This window comes from Rhyacophila brunnea, unplaced genomic scaffold (genome assembly GCF_057557595.1).
Source record: "Rhyacophila brunnea isolate RB1 unplaced genomic scaffold, BYU_Rbru_1.0 scaffold_24, whole genome shotgun sequence".
Lineage (NCBI taxonomy): Eukaryota > Metazoa > Arthropoda > Insecta > Trichoptera > Rhyacophilidae > Rhyacophila > Rhyacophila brunnea.
In genome coordinates, this window is record NW_028232904.1 from 11,114,594 (window position 1) to 11,140,095 (window position 25,502).

Genomic DNA, 25,502 nt, shown 5'->3' on the forward strand with positions numbered 1-25,502 from the left:
GTTTTATCTCCGATATGACAATATTTACCTTTTTATTATAAAATGACATTCATAGATCTTATCGATTTGTTGATGATGCGTAACTTGATCTGAACGTAATAAATGACACAGCCCAGTTTTACCATTTTTTGTTCATGCATGAATTATGATAAACCTTGCCAAAGCGTAATGTATGAAGTAGATAGGATATTAAATTACTCTATAGTGAGTATCAATAGTGATTCCAGAACATTTTTGGTGTGGTTGAATCGGTGTCACAGAAAAATGAATATTTGTCGTTACGGCAGCATTGATTGCAATAAAAAAGTAAATAGCGGCCTGATGTTAACATCTTGCTTTAGTAACTTATGTAAATACTGTTTATGGAAATTTTAACAAATTATGCACTTTTGTATGAAAGCATGAACTTTAGTACAGTAAAACCTCGTTAATACGAATTCCACGGGACCGAAGATTGAAAAAAAAATCGATTTACGAATTATGAAATGTATGGGAGGGAAATATAAAAATGTTTTAATTTTTTTTTTTTTTGATTTTCATTAATATCGTTTACGATCATACGTGTGCCTACCAAATTCCCGGTTCCGTGTGTGTTAATGGGTCATAAAATGTCAGGATTATTTTTATTACCTTCTTAAAATAAGTAATTTATAATGTTTTACGAAAAGTCTCTTACAATTTTCAATGACTGGCTCATGAAATAGTGTACTTTAATACGATTTATTGAATATTTTTATATGCCAGGACTCTGAAATAATTTCGAATTACGAAATTCGAATTAAAGGTATGGTTTTATATGAAAATAATGTTCAAAGGACTTTTTTTTTTGCGAAAATTTCGAATTATGGCGAATTTCGAATTATCCATGTTCTTATTAACGAGGTTCTACTGTATATTATATTAAAAGAGCTGACTCAAAATTAACCAAGGAATCCTCTAAATTTCCTACGATTAGTGTCTGATTTACTAATTAGAAGCTAAAGTTAACATTTTGCAATTGGAAGCCTATAAAATACCAAGATGGCGGCGGCTTACATTAAAAATTCTACAATTACCACCTGACTTGATTGATTCTGCCATTTTAGAACCTGTTCATCGTGACAAAATTCATCTTTTATATAAAAGTGAACAATTTTTAGCTATGCCTCCAGACCAGTTTTCCAATGGTGATGATGTTTCAATGCACACACAGAATATTAAATTTTCTCAAACTACAAATTCAATCACACCAAAAACGTGGAATCGCCATCAGTGAAAAAATACAGAAAGGTCATTAAACTTTGTGTTATCTACGCCACCACAATGCTCTCACTGTATAGGTCTACGTGGTGTTATTCTTTCTACTCACATAGCAGCCCTGCCCGGTGTCGTTCCTTATTGATGATAATTTCGTTGATGACGTAAGCCTCTCTTCGTATCCTGTCTCTCAGTTCGGCAGACATGTCGGGGATCATCCATCTAACCAAGATCATTACCAGGGCCACCACATTCTGTAAAAACATCAGGAAAATTTAGTTACTTTAATTCTTTCCCAATTTACGCTAATGTGGCAAGTTGGGGAAAAATATATCTTATGTAGGAATCCCGACAAACCATTGCGACCGTGTTTACGAAAAAGAACGTAACCCTCACTGAACAAATTTTACAGTAGAGGCAAAAAACGTTTTTTGAAAGTTTTTAGTTTAATATTTTTTTTAAATAGGCACAGACATTGGGGTGCATGATGATTGATGATTTGGTGTAATATATTTTCGATCTAATAATAATTAAAGAAGTTATTACAGAAAAATCATTAAAATTGAGGATAAATGCTTTTTTCCATAAATTAAAAATTAATTAATCCCAATTAAAACCTGAATTTAGATAATCATTCGGCATTTGGGGCTTACTTCCTTTTTATAGAATGTGTATTTAGTTATATACATTTTTAATATCTAATAAAAGCACTTTTCGAAAAATCGAGGGTTACGCCTTTTTTCCTAAACACAGTCGATTGGTAATACTGAATTGACACCACCTAGCGCCTCAATCTGTCAATGAATCTTGGAGATCTTCCATAGCTCGACATGTCTGTTTTATAAGATGTCAAAATCCAAACGATTTGATAATGGCTCAGGCAAGGTACACTTACCTCGAAAACAACGATGAAAGCCAGCCGAGCCGCGAGTATGTGCCAGTAGGTGGAGGTGTGCTCGTAACGGCCTTCAGACCAAGGCCCTTTACGGTAATCCGGATACCTGAAAAAAAGCAACACATTAGAAGTGACGGATTTGTTGGTTTGTTTAAATTTACTGTTGATGAAAAGCAGTGGCAAGGAGTGGAGGTAAGCTATTAAGATTCAACATAAATAGTGCACACTAAACTTTGTCAGTTATACTTAATTGTTTTCATTGAACTAAGAATACAATTTGCAAATGGTACCGGTTAGTTTTTAAAAATCAATTAACAGTTTCGCTGCCTAGTATATAATATAGAATTGACCCCATGTGCCAATTCCACGAAAACGTAAAAATTAGGTCAAGGTTGATGAAAACAAGTGATGACTATATTCATAATATTTTTTAAGTAGATAAACATGTCAATACGGCAGAAATATAATGTCACCGGTCGGAGCCGGCGGCACTGCTCTTGAACTTGAACTGTATTTGTTATAAATAAGTTATGTTATAACAAAACATTCAAGTGGTTTTGTGAATGAAGGCCCTAGTAAAATGCTCGAAAATATTATTATGTAAAGCAATTTATTTTATGGATTTTATTGATTTTATGAGATTTGGTGTTCACCATGTTATGAAAAGTATCAAATTTCAAAGCAATCCACTTAAGTAACACTAATATGAAGATCAATTAATATTTTCTTTGAACAGTGGCGTGCTTGACTAAAAAACTTTTTATCTTTATAAAATCATACTGAAAAATATTCTAAATAAACTAATGCTGCCACTGCCGAACATGCGATAAATGATAATGATAAGTGGTATGTAGGTAGGACCTTATAAAACACAGTGCCGAAAAATGTCTATAAAAAAACAAATTAAAAACCAACTAGCGAAAATTATCGGTAACGTATTTATCTACGATGCCAGCTAAGAAATAAACCACTCAATGGTAGTGCCAGTGAAATAATGACAATTTCGTGATTACTATACAGGCAGCTACGATCGGATACGGCGGCACCGACTATGAGTGGTGACGCGACTCCGATCGGAGCCGGAGGCAGCGATGCTGTTAAACCCTGCCTAAACCAAGCTATAATGGTTTAGGTATGCAATGGACGATTTGACAAAAATTGTGCACACGTCATACTAATTTGTTTTCGTTGAATTAAAAATGCAATATATTACAGATGGTGTTGGTTAGTTTTTCAAAATTCATTAAGCCCTGCCTTTTCCAAACCACAATCGATAAAAAATATTCTTTTATCTATAAAATATCTAAAATTATCTATGGTTTATGGCATAATTTTAGATATTATATAGATAAATAAATATTTTATGACGATTATCTACTATGGCTTGGATTAGGCAGGGTTTAATTGAATTTTAAAAACTAACAAACACTGTCTACAGATTGCAGGCTTAGTTCAATAAAAACAATTGATATGTTTGACTGACAAAATTTAATGTGCACTATTTATGTCGGATCTTAACAGCCTTCCTCCACCCTTCGCCAGTGATGGAAAGGAAACCGTGTAGGTACATTCATTTTTATTATTTTCGACACTACAGCATTTGATAGAATTTTACCTATTCCAGAAACTTTTTCTATCCCAAATGATCCAATTGCTATGGTCGAGATCTATGGCTTTGTCAGTTTCGGTGGCTGTTCGCGTCTTATTTTTCCTTCGGGAGATGTGTACACAGCTTGCCATGCTAGTGAATCCTCTGTAATTTGATGCACATTGTCGATCTGGCAGTGTCGACATTTTCATACGTCACATGACCTTTTCGGTTCCAATAAGCATGTACCGTTCCTCATTATAGCTCGACTTCCAAATGCCGTTTCCTTGAATACTCTTTCACAAAGATATCAATCTTTCTCCTGATTGCCGAGTGTAATAAAAACTTATTAAAAAAGGTATACCTGCATAATGATTGGTTAAAGATAGTCACATGAGGGGCAGAGCCCGGCTCGAAGTGCGAGGTGTTGAAGAGGGCCATGGAGTGGTTCATATATCCTCGGAGGCTGCCATCTTCCGAGTGCACATGCTGGTAAACCAGCCGCGGTATGAACTCTGACGTGAACGCTATGATGAAACCCTGGAATTATTATTATTTATTTACTGTTATTTTTTTGGTAGACATGATAACACTTTGATAATGTCCTAAGACAAAATCGGTTTGGGCGTTAAAATACAAATTATGAAAATAGTACTTCAGCCTGAATCTATCAATTGCTGGATGAAGGTCCTCTCCAAGTTGCTTCCACTTCTCTCGGTTCTGTGCATTGCGTTGCCACGTACTTCCGCAGAACCTTATCATTTCATCGATCCAGCGGCCTCTAGGTCTACCTTGTGGACGTTTTGTACTTCTTGGATACCACTGGATGACTAGATTTGTCCAACGATTGTCTCTTCTTCTAGCTATGTGTCCAGCCCATCTCCATTTAAGGCTTTTAATAGACTCTATTACATCGCAGTTCGCAGAGTAAAGCTAGGCTGGAGTGCTTTTGGCCGCCTGAATAATGTCTTCAAAAGTGACCTTCCACTATGCCTAAAGCGCAAAGTGTACAACCAGTGTGTGCTTCCCGTGATCACATATGCATGTGAAACATGGACCCTAAGTAAAAGAGAGATCCAGAAACTTAGAGTAGCACAACGTGGTATGGAGAGGTGCATGCTGGGCATAACGCGAAAGGACAAAAAGAGGAATGAGTAGATAAGGAAGCAGTACTTCATATAAATAAAAAAATAATTAACAATTTTTTTATTGTTTCTTTCAATTTTGTAAGTAGGAGTGAAATAGCAGTATAAAGTAGTAGCAGTGAAACAATCACAGAAATATTTAGGCTTTGATAAAATCACATAAATGTATTGTGACCTCACTGAGAATCAAACCCAGAGCCTCTGTTTTTTTGAATAGTATTGTTTTAGTTTTTACAAGGCTTCTTGTAAAATACTGTCGTAACTTAGTTACAACACTATTTTATTATCGATTTAACAGTTTTCGGAAAGTAATGTACTGTATTAAGTGCTTTCTCTCTGACACTATTTGAGTTTGAGATACGACAGTATTTTATTAAAATAGCAAAAAAAAATACGAATCCAACCACATCCATAACTCGAAAACGCCCATTTCAGACTTACGACAGTATCTTACTGGGGGTGCGATATGCATAATTCAATATAATTATGATCGAAAGCAGAGTATCTAAATTTTTATGAAATTGTTAACGGCCCACATGCTCAGCGTAGGTCAAAATTGAGTTTTTATTGTATTTTCAAACCATGATCCTGGACATTCCTTAAACGTTGTAGATAATCTATTTATATAATTTTGAAGCCTTATTATCCTTTATATTTATTTTAAGCATTTGATGACTGCATAAAGTATTTTTATTACATAAATAGTATTCTTTTAAACCTCTCGCTCTAATGTTTTACAATATAGTCATATTTCGGTACATGAATGTGCAGTGGTGTTAAGATTTTTTCCATTTATTAATTTTAAAACGCATTTATAAAACCATTAGTATAATTTATGATGAGATAATTTTAGTAAAATATTCACGATAAAAAAATATATTGATAATCTCTGTGATCCCAAATTTGACAAGAATTAGGCATTATATTATTCAAAAAATCGGCAAGATTAACACATTTGAAGATAATTCTAAAGATACTCATTATAAGCTATGTCTTTGACCATTCAAATTTGATAAACATCCTACGAATATTGATTGCTTTATAATAATTATTGGATTAACGGTACATGTTCACACATGTTTGTGAGTCTCCTGTAAAATTTTGTAAATGGCTTATGTCCCACTTTGATACCAAGGTACTCAATTATACTAATGGTTTTATAAATACATTTAAAAATTAATAAATGTAAAAAAATCTTAACACCACTGCACATTCATGTACCGAAATATGACTATATTCTAAAACATTAGAGCGAGAGGTTTAAAAGAATACTATTTTATGTAATAAAAATACTTTATGCAGTCATCAAATGTTTGAAATAAATATAAAGGATAATTAGGCTTCAAAATTATATAAATAGATTATCTACAACGTTTAAGGAATGTCCAGGATCATGGTTTGAAAATGCAATAAAAGCTCCATTTTGACCTACGCCGAGCATGTCCCCCCTTAAGTAGTGAAAATGTTGGTTACAAATGGTCAGTTGGGTTACGAGATAATCAAAAATACTTACATTGGTGATGACACTGAGTTTGCCGATAGAGTCGAGGATACGGTACCAGACGCCGATGTCCCTGACCCTCTGAGGGACAGGTCTGCGGTGCAAGCGGAGCAGCTTGAGGGCATCCAGCCGCATCTCCAGGATATTATTCAACAAGGCAAACAGCGGAGCCAGTGGGAACGCCGCCACGAAGATTGTCACAAAGCCATATTGAAGCACTGCAAATAATTAATTATTATATAATAGCAAAACCAGAAAGCCCTCGTAGGCCAGGGGACCAGTGACTTTGTCCAAATGACAGTTTGTGTGTGGTGAGACGTGTTGGAGTGGATTTGTTTCAAATCATCTGAGGATTTTAAACATTAACACATATTATATAATATGTGCACATGTGTGATGGACAACACAAACAAAGACCCCTCCGAACCAACCTGCCCCGCACGACACTTGGTCTTAATCAAGTGTATCATGAGGCCCTACGTTCGGTGTGAAGCATCAGCAGCTTTTTTCACCTGATAATGTCTCAGGAGGAGATACCCAAGACTGAGGTCGCCACATTCTCATGTGAGCTTTGACTATGTTTACTGATTGACATAACTTAATAAAAAGTGCCAAGGGAGAGAAAAGCACGGAAAACTAACATAAAATAAATGAATTTAATGGTGTACATGTAATACAAAAACAAAGCTACAGACATGCAAAAACTATGTGAAGAGATCTTCACGTCCGCAATAAGACCCAGAATTATTTTTAAATGCTATAAAGTTGGTCTTTTTGGTGACCAGATCAGACTGCCTGATGGGTTCAACAGCTGGTTGGACCGACTTGAACATCTCTTTCCTCTCGGAACATATCCTCGGACATTCCCAGAAGATGTGGCTTACATCCTGTCATTTTCCGCTACATAGACATGTGATGGACAGAATGTTGAATGAATAGTCTTAAATATTTGTGGGAGTATGTCCCATGGTATCACAAACAGAGCTCGTTATCCGAATTGGAATGGTTGGAGTTGCATTCAACTTAATGCGGAATGTCTGGAAGTCTTGGGTGTACTCGGTGAAAATCAAAAATTGCCTGTTCAACGTTTGCCTTCTGATGGTACTGCTTGACAGTAGCAACAAGCTATGGTACCTTACGATGGCTCAGAGTAACCGTATGTTGAGGTTCGAGAACAGATGCTTGCGGTGGATACTGATTGTGCCTGCTTTCGTCACATCTGATGTCTCAAACTGTCTAACCACCTCAACCTGGAAGGCAGCTAAATACCATTCACAGGGTGTCTATGGGAGAGCTACGGGATGGTATTGATATGATAATAAGGACTGGACATGGACAAAGATATATTACAATTAACTCATACAGCGCTGACGACACGGCTGCCGTGTCGGCATTAGATGGCCATTAGATATAATTAGCATGTTATTTAATTATTTAAATGTGGTTATTAAATATTAATTAACTGGTCGACGGTGAATGAGTAAAAGTAAATTTATTATAATATTATAAATGACATACCCATTTCCAGATATTCTGCAAATAGTCCATTTGATCCCCATTCAACCAGCTTGTAGTCTTTCACCCATTGAAGGGTGCTTTTCACACTGAAATCAAGACTAAGCATAATATTGTAGACATTGTTAGCGGGTTAGCTTGCTTTTAAGGCCCATGGAAGCCTGCACTCACCAACGGTTCTCTAACAAACCAATTCAAAAGAATTAGAATGATTAATTAAAATATTCTTACACAATTCACTCTCAATCAAACGTTAGTGCAGTGTTCCCAGATCATAAGAAATATCTTTTTCCCTTAGAAATCTTGAAAATTATAATGAATATGCATATTAACAAAGTGTACAAACCTGACGGTGTGTCTGAAGGTTTTGATGGAGTTATACCAGCGGTAGAGGGCGGGCACTGCCATCTCGAGGACTGTGTTGACGGCCTGCTTTCCGATCATGATGATACCCAGCTGGATGCACAGTTCCATCAAGCAACCACCGGGACCACACTGCACAATATCAATATTCATTTAAGACATCACTTGTAGGAGTAACAATAATATTAGTTCACAGAATATCATAGGCTAATTATTAAGTCATTTCGTATTGCAGATTCATTTATGACCGCAACCCTTAACTATATCGAGAGCCTTTTAGTATTACAGCAATTGATGGCACTTGGAAATATGGAACATAGTGTGGTAGAATTGGTAGCTACAGAAAATTAATATTTTGGCACATTGAAACACGGCGCTATCTTCATTTTCAGCAGTTGACATTTCATCGTTGAAACTTGAAAAATGTGTAACTGTTTTAATCGAAAATTGACTTTGAATGCTATCTAGTGGTCGTTGTTAATATCTACCCGTCTCGCAAATGATGAAATTCCAAAAAAATTGTAACATTGTTAAATCATGGATGATTTAACTCCATAACCATATATTTGTATAGGAAACCATAATGATTTTTGTCTCTCCTGTAAAGTAGTGTTTTTGGAGTTATGCAATTTTCTAGTTTCAACGACGTTATGCGATTTTTGTAGTTGTTTATATAGTCTAAAAAATTATAGGTTGGAGTATTTGGTTGCCTTTCTATGTGCAATAATTAACACGATCCACCATTTCACAGTACAAAAAATGTAAACTGCTCTTTCTTTATCGTTACGGTGACCATTCATATATTTAATTTAAAAAATTTGGATTTAAAGTTGTTTTTGAAAAACGGAAAACCTGTTATGTTTGATTCTGATAGAGACACGATTGGCATATTTTGAATTGGCTACCAGAACATATTATGTCCGTTTAGGGCACCACGAAGTAATCATTGTACACTATATACCTACACAGTGGCGATGTAATGAAAAAGTTTGAAAACTCCTAAGTTCTTACCTCTTCTTGCCGGTAGCCAAAGAATCGACTGTAGTCTCCAGGTCTGCCGACAAACTTGCCCTTGAAGAAAGCGATGTAGAAAATGGAAGCGTAGTAATTGACGAATTGAAGGAGGTATATTTTTAACGTTAACGAATCATCGAACTCTGTTTGAGTCCTCAGCAATTCTTGCTCAGTGAGTTTCTCAGCCAGCCATGTGTATATCTGAAAAGATATAAGTAGGTTTTTAATTACTTTTTACACAATATTTAAGAATGTAGTATTCTTCAGAAACAATAGGTATATTTAAAAAAATCTAGAAAAAATCTTCACTGGAGATTTGAACACACGTCTTTCGTTTCCTGGCCAAGAGCTGTAATTACTACGCTATGGACTCAAATCCTAACTTTGCAAATATTACAAAATATCTATGCTATCGAAAGTGTCATTAAATTCCAAAAATAATGGCTACCTCATATAAAATTTAAATCATTCATATATATGGCGTCAGAATTTGATATTCTCACTCTCTCACATGTTTCTGAGGCTTCTACAAGTTATGCATATTGACAACTTCAACGGAGCAGTTATCTAGCTCAAATAACATCTCTCCGCCTTGTACGAAGTTAGCCAGCTCTTCGTTTGCCTTTGCCCTATCAAATGTCAGTTTTTTGTAATCTCATCCATCTTATGTACATGGCCCAAATATCTGGATTTATCTGATGGCCTGTACTGGCTCTTGTACAAATTGTATAGCATGTTATTTTATATCAGTTTCCACCTTAACTGTGTGACAGTGATGGGTCCAAAGATACCATGCAGCACACTCTGTACAAAAGAGCACAGCATTCTTTACATGTTTTTGGTCTTGTATCAGGTTTCCGAGCCATATATGATAACTGGTCATATCAGTGTTTGTACAGGATACATTTTAAGTGTCAACCCAATGTCTTGGACCATACACCGAAACTATATTAATTTGCCGAGTATCTCTTGATGACATAACACATGAATTTCGAGTACCTGGATTCGTGTTGAGAGGTGACTACGCTATTCGTTTAGCCGTTTCTGAGAGTATCCAAAAATAAGTAATTACCCAATTGAAGACGCAGATGAGACAGAGATTAATGCTGGCAGCGGTAGCAGTAGTAAATAATATGGCGTAGCTGGTGATCACCGAGTCACCCTGCACCGACAGGGCTGCCAACAGAGACATCCGATACAGTGCCACGGCCAAAACTGCTGCCAATGCGAGGCTAACCTATTGACAATAAAAAGAATTAACTTAACAACCTATTGTCACCAGATGAAGATAACCGTTTGTCTCTACTACTAATGTGCTTAACTTTCTTTTTGTAACTATAGAAACCAGTAGCGTGCGGTCCATAGATGCTGTCGATATGGAGCATCAACAGAAATACTCTTCGCTGCCTGCTGATAAGCAATAGACTCCCAGTTTACTTCAATTGCATTCGCTTGCTTATTCGCAATTCAAAACTACTTGGCAAAGGTCTCTTTTCAAAATTATAGAATTATTGTCACTGCATTCTGTTTAAATGACCCCTACTAGTGCATTTATTATATACACAAGGCTGCTATCGAGGGTAGTTTTTCATATTTATGTATTGAGGCGGTTAATTGTCACAATAAGTTAACCATCTGAACTGTCAAAAAGTCTAAATGTTTTAACAGCACCTCTCTTGGCTGTGTTAACTTTTAGAGTGAGATAGAAAGTTTTGACGGCTAAATTATTGTTACAATTATAATACCTCAATACACAAATGAATTTTTCAACACGGTTTTAAATTACATTCCATAGCAGTGAGTGAAGCGGGTCGTAAATATTACTAAAAATGTCTATCTTGTTCCAGTGGCTTTTAGATTAGACATGTGGCCGTTAAATGGCTTTTGGATTCACAACGTATAGTTTGGCGACATCTTTACATTACCAATAAAAAAAAACATAAAAGTACTTACCAACAAAAGGACAATGGAGAAACTTAGTATTGTAGCGGGAAGTCTCATTCTCCAAAAAGGAACATGTGGCTCCAGAGTGTTGGTAATGACGTTCACCTACAAATTAATAATTATTGTCATTTTTCAATGGTCATCCGTAACAGCAGCAAAAAGCGTCTATAACATAATGTTTGGATAATAATTATGTTATGCACCTGTTTTCTTTTGACGTGCGACAGTCTGGCGAGATATTGTGGCCTTGGGTGTTCCTCATGGACGTCGAATCCTGTCAGATCCCAACGGTGCGTTATCTCCGCCGAGTAACGCTTCCATAACTCCAGAAATAGGGCAGCTATACCGTAAGAGAGAATAGTCACATTTAAATGGTTTTTTAACAGTATGGGTTAATTAATGTGTTTAGTTACAATAAACGAATCTGTAACTTTAATACAATTTACTCAATTACCGAATTATTATTGGAAATAAACGGCATGGTATGACAATTATTGATATAGCTATAATATTTATCTGCACACCGCAAAAATCTATCAGTCCTGAGTAAACACGGTAAATTGGAAATGATATCTTACCCCAGAAGCTCATGAAGATGGCGAAGAAGACAGTTGTGGGATTATCCAAGAGATAAGCGACCCTGGAGTGGAGACAGGTTTCTTTGAGCTGCCAGTAGTCACACCAATAGTCACAGAGCGGACACATCATTATCGTTGAGTTGTCTTTGCACACGTCCTCGCTGAAAAAAAAAATTCATTTAGAGGACATCCATAAATGACATTACAAGATTTTCAGTATTTTTTTACAGTTTCTGTCTCTAACCCGACTGTGTCATTGATGGATGCAAAGATACTATGCAGTACGCTCCACTCAAAAAAAAAAACTCACGCCAAACATTCTTTCATTAGTGTTTTGTACCAGATGTATTCTAAGTGTCGGTTTAATGCCTTGGAACATTGCAACTTCATTCGACAGAAGCGACATTTGTTGCCTAAAACAAAATTTATTCTTTTAATTTCAATTTCTAACTTACTCTCATGTTAATAGAGGAGTTCAAGTATTTAGAATGTATCATAAGGTCTGCCTGGCCCTTTGGATAAAACCATATTTTTGGTTTGCTCCGCATTAACGGCAAGTCCTAGTATGCTGGCCATAGTTCCCATAAGGGGTGGCTGACAGAGCTCTAGCCTGGAGGCCTGACACACTATAACTTTGCTCAAATAGTTGAAAAATCTTGACAAGTAGAATTTTATTTTATAATTATTTTTAGTGTGTTTCCTGACTTGACCTGATCCAATATGGCGAAAGGTCGCATGTTACTTTGCTCTCACGAAAGGGGGTCACGATCAGTGCTTTATAATATGATGATGAGTGCCGACAACTTAATAATTCAAGAGGGTTTATTTAAAATTTAGACCAAAAATTGCTAAAAATACACGGAATACCCTATGGAACCCTGGAGTTTCGTGGAATACCATTTGGAGAACACTACTGTAGAACATTACACTGCCCTTAACCTTAGCGATCGGTGGGGGGCTTGCCAAAAATTGTAACCTGGGGGCCCGCTTCAGGATGTGGGGGCCATGATGCTGGCATTTTCCCTAAATCTGCAAATACTTCTCTGGCACCATTTTCGTTTCGATCTATGATGTCAATATCCAATTTGAAAACCTACACACAATATTTTGTGTTTAGCTATACTTTGAAATCATAGATGTTTCAATTTTATTTGTTACTATTGATTTCACATTTTTTATTTAGGTTTGTAATTAAAATATAATATATACCTGGGTTCATTGCTGTAGAGAGTGGAGATGGAATAAATGAAGCAGACAAGGCCGACAATAGAGGCTGGCAGAAGCATGTGCGTGTAAAAGCCCAGCCATGCAAAGTACAGTGCTGAAAATATTAAAAAAATATTAAAGTTGTTTATTGGCGTGCCTGTAAGCGTGGTATCTTTTCATTTTTCACATTCGCGCCCTGCACACAGACATTCGGTGCGACACTGACAAAATAGCATTTCCATCTGAATATACAGACATGATTTAATCGATCGATTCGAAACCCAACTCTCGAAATAATCAATCCGTCTAAACGTCAGTCCATCAGTCGAAGTTTTGGTGCTTAAGAAAAATAACAAAAACTGCATATTGGATACTTCCATCAATTATAAATATAACAATGTAGTCCGATTCATGGAAGAATATTTCTCAATTTCTCATATGAAAAATATGTTATTACGAACACTGTCTTGATCATTGACTGTCTTGACATTGATCGTATATGCTTTAAATAAATGAACCAAAATCAACCTCGTCGTTCATTTTGAAGCATGTGAGGCTGTTGGTTTCAAAGTCATCCTCCATTAATTTTTTTTTTTACATTTTTCTTAATTCTGATTCTGTAAGTACTGATTTTAGGTTCCCCATTTCCACCCATCATGTATGTACAGCCGTGGATATGCAGGGCCGCCTTCCCTGATGCTTGAAACTTATCAGAAATAAAAAGATTTTACTTGCTCGCTCTGTTATCCCGATATGGGACTAACATAACAACCATGAACCGTGGTGCTTAAAGAAAGAATTTAGAGAGAAAAGAAAGAGGTTGGACTGGGTCAGCTAGTCTTAGTAACATTAAGTATCCACATACTGAATATCAAGATTTGGATTTGATGACTCTACGGAGGAATCGGGATCAACCCGATTGACCTGTTTTGCTGTGGGCCTCGGTTGATATCAAGTCTGCATGGCTAATTGGGTCCATGGTCCATGGTTGAAAAAGGAAAATATTCTATATGCAGTCCTAAATGTGCTTCACAGTTTTTTAGTGATCATCTCAAAATGGCAGAATACAAAGGTTACCGACATTGAAACTAACAACCTCTCTATATATCTTTCTTTAAAACAACATTATCTCAGTGTCAACAATTTGCTAAAAAAATAGCAGATTTTATATTTATTTTAGCACGAGACGTCGCCATCGATTTGTATACATTTTAAAAGAGGGAATTAGATTAAAAATAATCGATAGATTCCATCAAAATTATATAGATGTCACTGGTTCCTTATGCAGTACCTACCTAATTTAAATATCAAATATATCAATTTCAACTTCAATCATTATCAGTAAAGTTGTCACTGTAAAATAATACATAAAATCTACATAGGATGCCATACCGATTTTAACTCCGAAGTAATCCTTGATGTAGTCCAAAGGCTGGTACCGAAGACACTTTGAAACAGACGCCCATTCCGTGTACAGGAGATTTCTCATGGATCCGGGAGTCCGTATATCTCCCTAAAAATGTTAAGAACAGAAAATTGATTTCAAACACATTGGACAGAAATCAATATTTTTGTTGTATTACCAAACAGTAATCTACGTCACGGGTTAATTAAGCTATTAATTCTGTATATCCCATGAAAAGGCTATGTAATTAAAAAGTGAACGGAGATATCAAATGCAGCAAAGTCAGCATGCACGTCAGCTATGTCAGGAAACGTGTATTTCTATATGGAGTGATTGCATGAAAACAATGACAAAATCCCAAACAGTCTACGTTATGCATTTGTTCGAGTAAAGGTGTCTTTTCATGCTGTCACTACATATTATGTTATTATGGCAGTGATCAACAGCTATCAATTTAAGGAAACAAGGTCAGAATAGTCAATCGACCCAACTGAAGGTCGGAGAGTCTTCAGTAGCTCATCCATTATATGGACACACTCTCAGGGGATGTGATTGGTATTCTATAATTTGCCACATAAGCATGTGTGGGAATTTATTACGACAAGCAGACAAGACCACCCTAAGAATTGGGAAGTCCAATAGTCTGGAGCCAGTCCGGTTATCTCCACATAAAACTTACAATTTGGGAAAATCTTAAATGTTTATCAGCCCACGGCGCGTCGCTTCTGCCTAACCACAGTGCGGTGACATGCGCCATTGGATGCGCAATCACTCTATGAATAAACCGGTTCATTGAGGTGATTCTCATTAATAAATATGTAACAATACTCACGTCATGCAGTGGATAGGCAGCTGTGTAGACCTTATCGTTGATGAGCCTCTCGATTCCGAAAGCAAAGTCATTGGTCCTATCAACAGAGAACCTTTGACGGTCCAGCATGAATTGGACAATACGGGAACAGATGGAGCCTGACCAGAACCCTGCTGCTTTGGTGTCAAATCTATAAAAATACTCTTAAATATTAACAACTCGTACACCAACTAAATACAATTACATTGTGACTATAATAATGGTGTCGATTGGACTTGTCAATAGAAAAGTGCCCATAAACTACTCAGAAAATCATTTATAGCCCTTCATAACCGTTGTCTCAAAGCCGTCTATAGTTAGGCCATGGCACTGAATTGTGAGTTCCGATAAAAGTGCTGGTTATTGCTTAAATTCGAACGCAATGCGGTAACTTGTTTGCAATAGGTGAAGATTTTCGATTGCATCATCATTATCATAAATGAAGGCCTCCTCTAGCGTTGTCCACTCTTCTCGGTACCTAATTCTTTGCTGCTGCGTACATCTGAAATTTATGAATTTGTCTATCCAACAGGTGTTAGGGTATCCCTTTGGTCGTTTAGTGCCCTTGGATACCACTGTATGATGACATTTGTCCAGACCAAGCAGATGTAATAAAATGAAGGCAATAAAATTTGAGGCAGGTCTGCTTATGATCGGCACTTAGCTTAGGTATAACACTACTTACTGAATTACACCTCTCTTTTGTAATTTACTGTTTTGTACCATAATAGGTGTCTTCTATGTAGGCTGTAGGGGTTCCTTGAGAATTTACAAAATGCTCTAAGGGTTCCGCCAAGCAATAAAGTTTAAAAATCACTGATCTAATAAGAAATTTAATTGACAACTCACAAATATTCCTTGTCTCTGGAATATATGGCGGTGAACCGGTGACTTTTCTCAGGAAACACACGATCGTCCACCTTTATCTCTCTCATCACTTTGCCGAAGCAATTGTTCACTGTCCCCAGTAACGAATTGGTCTTTGTGTGAACTTTTCGGAGACCAGGTAGCTAGAATTTGGTAAAAATATAAGATAGTATTTTCTCGGGAGCAAAAATTTTGCATCTCTACTGTTTAAGCTTTTGCAAAGTATAATTTATTGTTATGTGGCGTCTATTTACAAATACCTATTAGTCACGTTCATAATTCATTCGTGGTACAAGAAGGTTTTGTATTTTAAGCGTAGATGGTTGGTTTCAACATTAGTTTCTTTTTTACTGTGTTGGATTTTGAAATTAGAATAGTACCTATGTTCATTCTTATAAATGCTTTATTGTAATACATAAAAACAAAATGAAGTTGAACATATTGTAGGTTTCTATAAGCCGGTTCTCACATCTAAACTCGCATCGTCGCCGCACAACCATAAATCAAACCTTCAAAGAATGTCGATTCAGTGTTGTATATGAAGACCACGCAATTCAACCTAGGGACAGTCGCACGTAACCTTCGAAACGTACAGATATTTGGATGCGGCGATCGGCGAGCCTGTATAGGAATGACCAATTCGTAGGTGTTCATATGTTTCTTAGCGTCTTCGACCCGCAGCCCGAGAAAAATGCAACTTGTCAATTGCAAGAACAGGAGTTTTTTTCAAAATAAAAATTCGCATTCAACCAATCTGGAGACCTCCATTTGGCAACGTGTAATTGTGAATAACGATGACGTCACATCGACGTATTCGACTCGTTGCAAGCGAGGCGAGTTTTGGTGTGAGAGCTGGCTAAGACAATATGTTTTTAAATATTTTTTCTGGCTTTTTGGTAGATTCACAAAGAATAGATCATTACTGTAAAATTCTTCTTCTTCTTTGACCATGTCCGATCCTAATAGGATCACATGGGCCTCCACAGAGTGGAGGTTTGTATTAACAGATTTAAAATTACCTACAGATAAAATACGTACATTTTCGATCATATTATGTGAACGCCTTTATGTTTTTAACGATTTTATACAATATTTAGAATATATAAACTAATATAAAATATAATATTGCATTTCTAGGTTAATTAAATACATAGTAAGAGTTAATATAAATTTTATTCTTAATATAATATGGCAAACATTCTAAAGCATAACACGATATCTATACAAATAGGACGTAAGGCTACTTACTATGTTCTGTCTTATCTATTTTCCAATAAAATAAATCTAATGAGTAACTTCCTATAATATCACAATATATCGAAGGTGTTCAGCGAAAAAGCGTAAGTCACACAAACTTTCAGCACGACACCAACATAAATCCAAGCTCAAAAACACAACCAAAATAACATCCCCGTCCGCATATACCGACCAGATTTATTATATAAAGTCGAAGCAGTAAAAACGTCATTTGAGACACTGAAAATAAAATTTAAGCAATTTAACCCCAATAATAAGTAGCCAAAATGTTTCTTACGCCCTTTTGGTTTTGTAAACTAGATATATCAAGATCGCCACTCTAAATAAAAGAGCATAACTGACAATTTGCAACATTACAGAGGAATTTAAAAAAATATATATTGATTTTGATATATATGAAAAAATATTGCATCACAAAATAATTCTTGCTGACGCACTTATGGGACACTGAAGATGACATTCTAAATCAGTGGTTTGCAAACTTTATGTTATTACGCCTCCCTTTAAAAAAAATCTGATCTTGGCGCCTCCCCCCTTTATTTCATTAAATAATATAGACACCTTTTTAAATAGTCAACAATGTACTAATACAAAAATGAAAACAACCTTTTATAGGACTGGTTTTTTTATGTAGTTTATAACTAGCGGCCGTTTTATAAACTATGCATTTGCAAACTGCAAACCTGTGGCTACATTAATTATCGTGTTTTGTGTACTTTTCGCGCCTCCCTTTGTAACCCTCCGTGGCTCCCCAGGGAGGCGTTGGAAATCGCTGTTCTAAATAATGTAACCAAAATAAAATAACTCATTTTCGCCATAACGGCCCTTTTTTGACTTGGAAACCTATAGAATACCGTATAATATTATGTTATAGTATTAATATCATGCTAAAATAGTAAATTAAATAAAATTTAAAAAAAAAACACTAACATGCCAATTAGGCCTATCTACAGATTATGTAAAATAATCTACAATGACAAAATAACTAACAAAACAATTTTTGAAACGGTTCTTCTAGTGATTTAGTAGTAGGTACAACACAAATATTTGGACATTATACATCAGATCAGTGGGTCGCATGTAGAACGAAACAAGTAACAGTCAGAACAGAAGACAGTTGTGTCAGAAGGTTCTATCTACACAAACACAGTTTTGACATAAAAGATGCACAAAAAAATTATTGATTTGTTCGGAATATTATTATGAATCAAATAAGTCTGTATATCGCACATCCGGGGCAATAACATCATAAGTGCAAGACATACTTTTTTTCAGAAGCATTTAAAGATTGTGAACTCGATAGAGTCACATGGTTTCATGATTTGACATGAGACCTTTGACAGAAACTATACGAACTACACTTATGACATTGACCCACCAGGTGCGGAGACCTATTAGGCATGTTTTTTAACATTAATCTCAGTTTTTACCACTTGTGACGTTGTTGCACCGGATATACGATATATTCAAATCAAAGCCCCTAAATAGTAACGTACTATATTTTATTTAGGATATTAATGGTGTAACTCTTTAAAGTACTTGACGGATTCTTAGGAGGAAGAGACTTGTGGGAAATTAGAGACTTCGCTAGAAGGACATTGTGGGGAGAAACGCCATGGAGATGGACGACTGAAGAGTAACAGCATAGGACCGAGTGTCATGGAGGACTCAGGGATCGATTTGGGCTGTAGAGCCATTGAAGAAGAATGGTGTAAATCCATAGTTATTTTTAATACAAAACAATTAGTCGAAGATTTCATAAACTCATGTGTTTAGTTCAATTTAAAATTAAATTAAATTGAATGGAAATCGTCATCATTTACCAAGGTTAATCGACTACTGTATGTAGGCCTCCCTCCCCTAGCTTACTGCTTTCAGTTCTCAGTATTTCACTGTCACACATTTCTAGCAGGTTACTATTTTTAGAGATTGGTAATACATATTCAAGTAAATTACTCAACAGCCCTTTCCGAATACCATTTTAAATCAACATAGCGATGATCATACTATAGGTAACCGCCCGAAACAGGGAACCTGTGTCTTTATCGAAGCACTCTTTAGCACTAATGGTGTAGTGGAATAATGTTAGGGGCTCTGAAGCCGCGGGTTTAAATGCTGCGTCTGCCAAAATTCACATGTTATTCTTAACACAACTGTATTTGTCTAGATACTGTTAATTAAATTTTTTTTTTTTATTTAATACTGAATATACACAATTTGTAAGAATGAGATTTATTTTAGAAGGACTATTTTGATATTAAAGAAAGATAGACCCTTTTAAAAATACTTCAGTATTATTAATAAGCTGCCATTAATGCGGTTAAAAGCATGCCCCGATTTATACAGTTGTTTTTCACATTTTTTGTTGTTAGTTCGGTACCTTTTGGGAAAGATAAAGTGTCGCATTCAAAAGTGTGCTATTGCGGGAACCTTTCTCAATCGTACACAGTTCCTAAGGGAATTAATTATACAAGGAAATAAAAATAATGTAATAAGAAAGATGAAGGAGCATACAAAAAATTATAATAAAACAAAATCTCTTACATGGGCTAGCGGCTTTTGTGCCATGATTGTTTGACAGAATAACATTTAATCAATACACAACATTCAAATGCCTAACAATGTATATTTAGAGCTTAAACAAAAACACTCATAATTCGAATTATTCACCGACTAAAATATTTGCATAAAAAATTGGACGCCATTATTCATGTAAGTGAGATTTTTTTTAAAAAATTGCAATGATTAACTTTAAAGTTTCATCTTTGCATATTTATTTATACAATCGGTGCAATTCTGATTAATTAAAAGCTTTGCCACAAGGCACAATGCCCACAGGAAGTGGCATGGTGAGTGTAAAGAGATATTGAGAAAATTGTCTTGTAAAACCCCTCGCGATCTCAAAACCTTACCACGCTGCTTTCTGTGAGCTTTGCGCCAATGCAACACCGATCGATATTTTGTAAGGTTTTCTGACTGATAACATTCAAAACTGAATGGTCTCGATATTTCACTCGATCTGTTAATAAATAATGCAGTCCAATTGGTAATTCAAATTCATGTAAGTCCTAGCGAAAGCTAGTATTTTCAATAAATGAAACAAAAATTTGAATCTAAACTTCATTTCCAATTATTAATAAAAGAATTATGCCATTATAGTATCCACCACATAGTTTGTCACTTTCCCTCTATGGATTGTTCGACATAACATTAAATAACGACAAAAAATAGGATACTATATCATTTGAAAGGACCTATAGTATTCTCTATTATTTGAGTCGTATAGTATCAAAAGTAGAACTGTCGCAAATATATAGAAATTTAACTAAGTATGCCAAATTATTCTTCTGACCATAATGTATGACTAGCAATATAATATTCGAATCAAAATCATATCTGTGTGGTATAAAATTGTGATGGAAAATAGGGCTTGGTATCAGAATTAGAACTGTTCAATATTTTGGAAACAAAAGTAGAACTGTTGAATTTGAATTGAATTTCTAATTTCTAAATGTAGGAACATATTTCATGCTATTATAATACTAAAAACCCCAACAAAACGTTTTTCGTCATTTTCTCGAAATGGTGAACAACGCACAGATCTAATTTTGATACTATACGACTCATTTATAGATGCTCTCATCGTGAACGAGATATAGTACATTCCTTTCAGCAAGTGGCATGCTATTAAAATGTTTTTTTTAATCATCTTTGGGATCACACACAATTTGTAATTTGTAATTCGAAATTTAGGTCTCTTAAATTTCGAATTATAAGTGTTTTAATGTATCTGACATTATTTTGCATAATTCAACTAAAATTAAAAACGTCTTATGTACACTAGATAAGTATCCGTACGAGCATACCATTTATACTTTACTTCTAATGACAAAGCCAAGTAATATAATTATTTACTCAACAAAGTAAAAAGACATAAAAAAGGCGTAGATTGGATAGATAGATCAATTAGAAGTTATCTCTGATTTGAATTTTGTTACTGCGCTTTCTACTAGAGTCAGCGTACGATTTTGTGAGATAAAAGAAATCTATATAATTCATGTATTGTAAATAAGTAAATATCTTCGACCATCAAAACTAGTTCTTCTTGGAGACAGAACAGAACAGTTGGTAATGGTAATGAACTTTCTGAAGATATGCTGAATGTTATGATGAATACGGATACTGAATTTTAACGGTACACACTGACACATTTAAATGGACTTTGACAGTTCATGATAGTAATAATATTAAAATTTAATTTTTCATTGATTTTAACTAAGTGTGAAAAAGAAATATTGAGATGTGGCATCTTACCTCTTTCATTGGCATCCGGAGTTTTAAAATCTCACTGTATCTTTTCAGCACATTGTGTGGCGCGTGAATCTGTCAACGTGAAACAAAAATATATTTTTAAATGATTGACTCATAGCTATTCTTTTGACCGGAGAATAGAGACAATCGACAGGCTGCATAACGATTCGTCTCACGTCAGTTTGAAAATCAACGCAAAGTAAACCAGTGTTTTGTGCAATATCACCCGTCTTGATCCAGATTTTCCTCTGATTAGAGACAGACAAAACGTCGGCAATTTGAAATACCAAGGAGTGTACATTATGGAAGCTCGCTATCCAAATGGGAATCGCTGGAGCAACATTTCACTCAATGTGGAATGTCTGGGACTCACTACTGTACTCGGTTAAAACCAAATGGTCAGAATGTCTTCTGAAACCTTTCAATAATTATTTTTCATGGTCTTTACAAAATATTCCCTGTTATTTTAAGGAACCACCATTATACATAGTAACTATTCACGTATAATTTAATTACTAATTCATTTTTCAGTGCATAATGCAACAGGCGGCCCTCAGGGGGCTCCGAGTTCGATCCCAGTGAGGTTACAATACATTTTCTGAAAGCCTCGTTGTTTATGATGTAATTGTTTCACTTTTACTACTGCAATACTGTTCCACTACAACCAATGCCACGGCCTGTTGTAGTGTTCAAAAAAGAATAATATAATTTGATTATAAAAAGATGTTAATTTAATCTTGTGTGTGTGTGTAATGTGCGTGTGTTGCACTAGGAGGCCTGCGACGGACTGAGTCATAGCTGTATAGAGCGGGACGCTTCATTCTTTTTACATAATTAACACTATTTTCAACTAAAATTTGGAAAATGTAAAATTACATATTATCCTCTTCTTGGTCGTGGCTGAGAGTTGTGGCCACCTTGGAATTTTTTCATTTTTTGAGAGACCAAGACTTTACACCCCTCTCGCAGGGCAAAGTGAATGCTGCCACCTCAGTCAACTCCTTTACTTGGTCACTCCAGTGCGCCTACGCTCTTCGTCTGCTTCGCCTTACCTGAAGGCTGCCCAAAACCACCAGTCTCTCCAGGTTATTTGGTCCACGCCGAACAATATGTCCAAAAACTGTAGAATACGTCTCAGACATATTGTCGAGAGCTGTTATTTTATCTGCAGTCTCTGGATGATTGACTGGTTCGCCCTGTGTTATATATTATAAGATACTAAACTTTTTTCCACGAATCTAATTTTAGTTTCGCACCACAGTTTTAGGCCCACTAAGTATTCTGTGAATAGACATATTTATTTATTCAAACAGAGTTAACTATTGTCCGGCAACTTCATCTTGGCTACGTGGCAATTCTGTGAACTACAATCCCCAATCGAACTTCCGGTTTCAAATTAGGAACGCCCCCAAATTATTCATTACATTTTTGACACTTCGTATTGGACGCATCTATCAATTTACGTAATTTGAAGCTTTTTATATTCAAAAGATGTCTAAAACAATACGAAATGATGTTCGTAATATTATCAGTAAACTTTTGATTTATTGCGAAGAAGAAAAATAGTCGTATTTAAAAGGCGAGCTTATACAATACTTTAAACAAGCCCATTATACGGGTTCCTGTCATGTCAGGTATGTCAAAATTCAGTGTTGCGATCCTAGAAATATTTCCCCAAATCCTGGAAATTATGTTTGTATATTATAAAGTTATGTGAATCGTAATCTATTTTATTAATATTTTTAGACGTATAATAATTAAGTATAAATGATCATTGGTTAATTAATGAATTATCCTTGTATTTTTAAACCGATAAGTAGGTACATATTGTTTTAAAATTTATGTAAGGTGGATATAATTTAATTTATAGAAAATTATTTTCACAGTATGTGTTTCTACAACAATTTTACTAAAAATACGATATAAAGACATCATTTGTAAATTCTAAAACATGTGATTGGGTCATCAATATAATATTGAATATGTTATATCTTTCACTTCTACTTATTTAGTCATAATTTGTGTTCTAGTTATTTCATTAAAAAATACCTGCACCAATACTATCAGTTAAGGGGGGACATGTCAAAAGTATCAAAATTGAGTTTTTATTGTATTTTCAAACCATGATCCTGGACACTAATTAAACGTTGTAGATGATCTATTTATATAATTTTGAAGCCTTATTATTCCTCATATTTATTTTAAACATGTGATGACTTTATAAAGTATTTTTGTTACATAAAATAGTATTCTTTTAAACCTCTCGCTCTAATGTTTTAGAATATAGTCATATTTCGGTACATAACTGTGCAGTGGTGTTAAGATTTTTTACATTTATTAATTTTTAAACGCATTTATAAAACTATCAGTATAATTTATATCGACATTATTATATTGAAATATTTACGATAAAAAATTATATTGGTAATCTCTGTGATCCCAAATTTGACAAGAATTAGCCATTTTATTATTCAAAAATCGGCAAGATTAACACATTTGAAGATAATTCCAAAGGTACTCACTATAAGCTATGTTTTTGACTATTTAAGTGTGATAAACATCTTATGAATAATGATTGCTTTATATTAATTATTGACCTAAGAATAAGGTAGTGTTTTTTTGAAATACGCCATTTCTTTTGTCATTCCCCAGTGGTTAAGCTACAACATACGGCCGTAGCCATAAATTGACAAACTATAATTAAAGTAGGGAGTAAAATGATAATAACGCGCGTGTTTGAACATGTACCGTTTAAAAAAAAATAAAAAAAAATGTCGGTTAGGTACATGTTCAAACACGCGCGTCAATATCATTTTACTTCCTACTTCAATTATAGTTTGTCAATTTATGGCTACGGCCGTATGTTGTAGCGTAACTACTGGGAAATGACAAAAGAAATGGCGTATTTCAAAAAAACACTACCTTATTCTTAGGTCAATAATTAATATAAAGCAATCATTATTCATAAGATGTTTATCACACTCAAATGGTCAAAAACATAGCTTATAGTGAGTACCTTTGGAATTATCTTCAAATGTGTTAATCTTGCCGATTTTTGAATAATAAAATGGCTAATTCTTGTCAAATTTGGGATCACAGAGATTACCAATATAATTTTTTATCGTAAATATTTCAATATAATAATGTCGATATAAATTATACTGATAGTTTTATAAATGCGTTTAAAAATTAATAAATGTAAAAAATCTTAACACCACTGCACAGTTATATACCGAAATATGACTATATTCTAAAACATTAGAGCGAGAGGTTTAAAAGAATACTATTTTATGTAACAAAAATACTTTATAAAGTCATCACATGTTTAAAATAAATATGAGGAATAATAAGGCTTCAAAATTATATAAATAGATTATCTACAACGTTTAAGGAGTGTCCAGGATCATGGTTTGAAAATACAATAAAAACTCAATTTTGACCTACGACGAGCACGTGGGCCGTTAATGTGGGTTCAATGATACATTTCCTTCCAAATTCAATAATTACGCTGTATTAATTAACCTAATATAATAGTAATAATTAAGAGTTGAAATTATTTGAAAAAAAAAATCTATTGATATTTATTGAACAATAATTAGACTTATAAATTAATGTACTTAAAATGTACTAAAACAAAAATGTATTAAGAAAATGTACTAACAACTTATTTCGCGGATATGTTTTCTCAAAAAATGACAACACTGAGAAATATTCTAAATGCGACAAGGGCGACTTCCTGTTCTCGCCTAATTAATGTTGTCGGACAGTAAGTATTAACATAATTTATAAGGATAAGTATAAGTCAATTTACCAAATAGTTCAAGCTA

At 34.8% G+C, this 25,502-nt stretch overlaps 1 protein-coding gene and 1 long non-coding RNA gene across 11 annotated transcripts in view; one reads left to right on the top strand and one right to left on the bottom strand.

Moving 5' to 3' along the window:
- LOC147069029 (uncharacterized) overlaps nt 1–25,502 on the top strand; it is a 277,283-nt gene that overhangs the window by 248,062 nt on the left and 3,719 nt on the right. The window lies entirely within an intron of this gene.
- LOC147069031 (anoctamin-1-like) overlaps nt 1–25,502 on the bottom strand; it is a 66,153-nt gene that overhangs the window by 11,540 nt on the left and 29,111 nt on the right. For 3 of the 10 annotated variants that reach the window (XM_085951691.1, XM_085951697.1, XM_085951695.1), the window contains 17 exons: nt 21,679–21,747; nt 19,745–19,816; nt 16,090–16,250; nt 15,223–15,391; nt 14,378–14,498; nt 12,989–13,100; nt 11,780–11,940; nt 11,405–11,541; nt 11,211–11,306; nt 10,330–10,494; nt 9,255–9,458; nt 8,227–8,375; nt 7,884–7,981; nt 6,378–6,583; nt 4,084–4,259; nt 2,132–2,237; nt 1,349–1,490 (listed from right to left, as the gene is read on the bottom strand). In XM_085951691.1, the coding sequence (XP_085807817.1) occupies nt 1,349–1,490; nt 2,132–2,237; nt 4,084–4,259; nt 6,378–6,583; nt 7,884–7,981; nt 8,227–8,375; nt 9,255–9,458; nt 10,330–10,494; nt 11,211–11,306; nt 11,405–11,541; nt 11,780–11,940; nt 12,989–13,100; nt 14,378–14,498; nt 15,223–15,391; nt 16,090–16,250; nt 19,745–19,816; nt 21,679–21,747 (2,344 nt within the window). The remainder of the gene's footprint in view (nt 1–1,348; nt 1,491–2,131; nt 2,238–4,083; nt 4,260–6,377; nt 6,584–7,883; nt 7,982–8,226; nt 8,376–9,254; nt 9,459–10,329; nt 10,495–11,210; nt 11,307–11,404; nt 11,542–11,779; nt 11,941–12,988; nt 13,101–14,377; nt 14,499–15,222; nt 15,392–16,089; nt 16,251–19,744; nt 19,817–21,678; nt 21,748–25,502) is intronic. The other 7 variants (XM_085951693.1, XM_085951700.1, XM_085951701.1 and 4 more) reach the window with 3 other exon arrangements.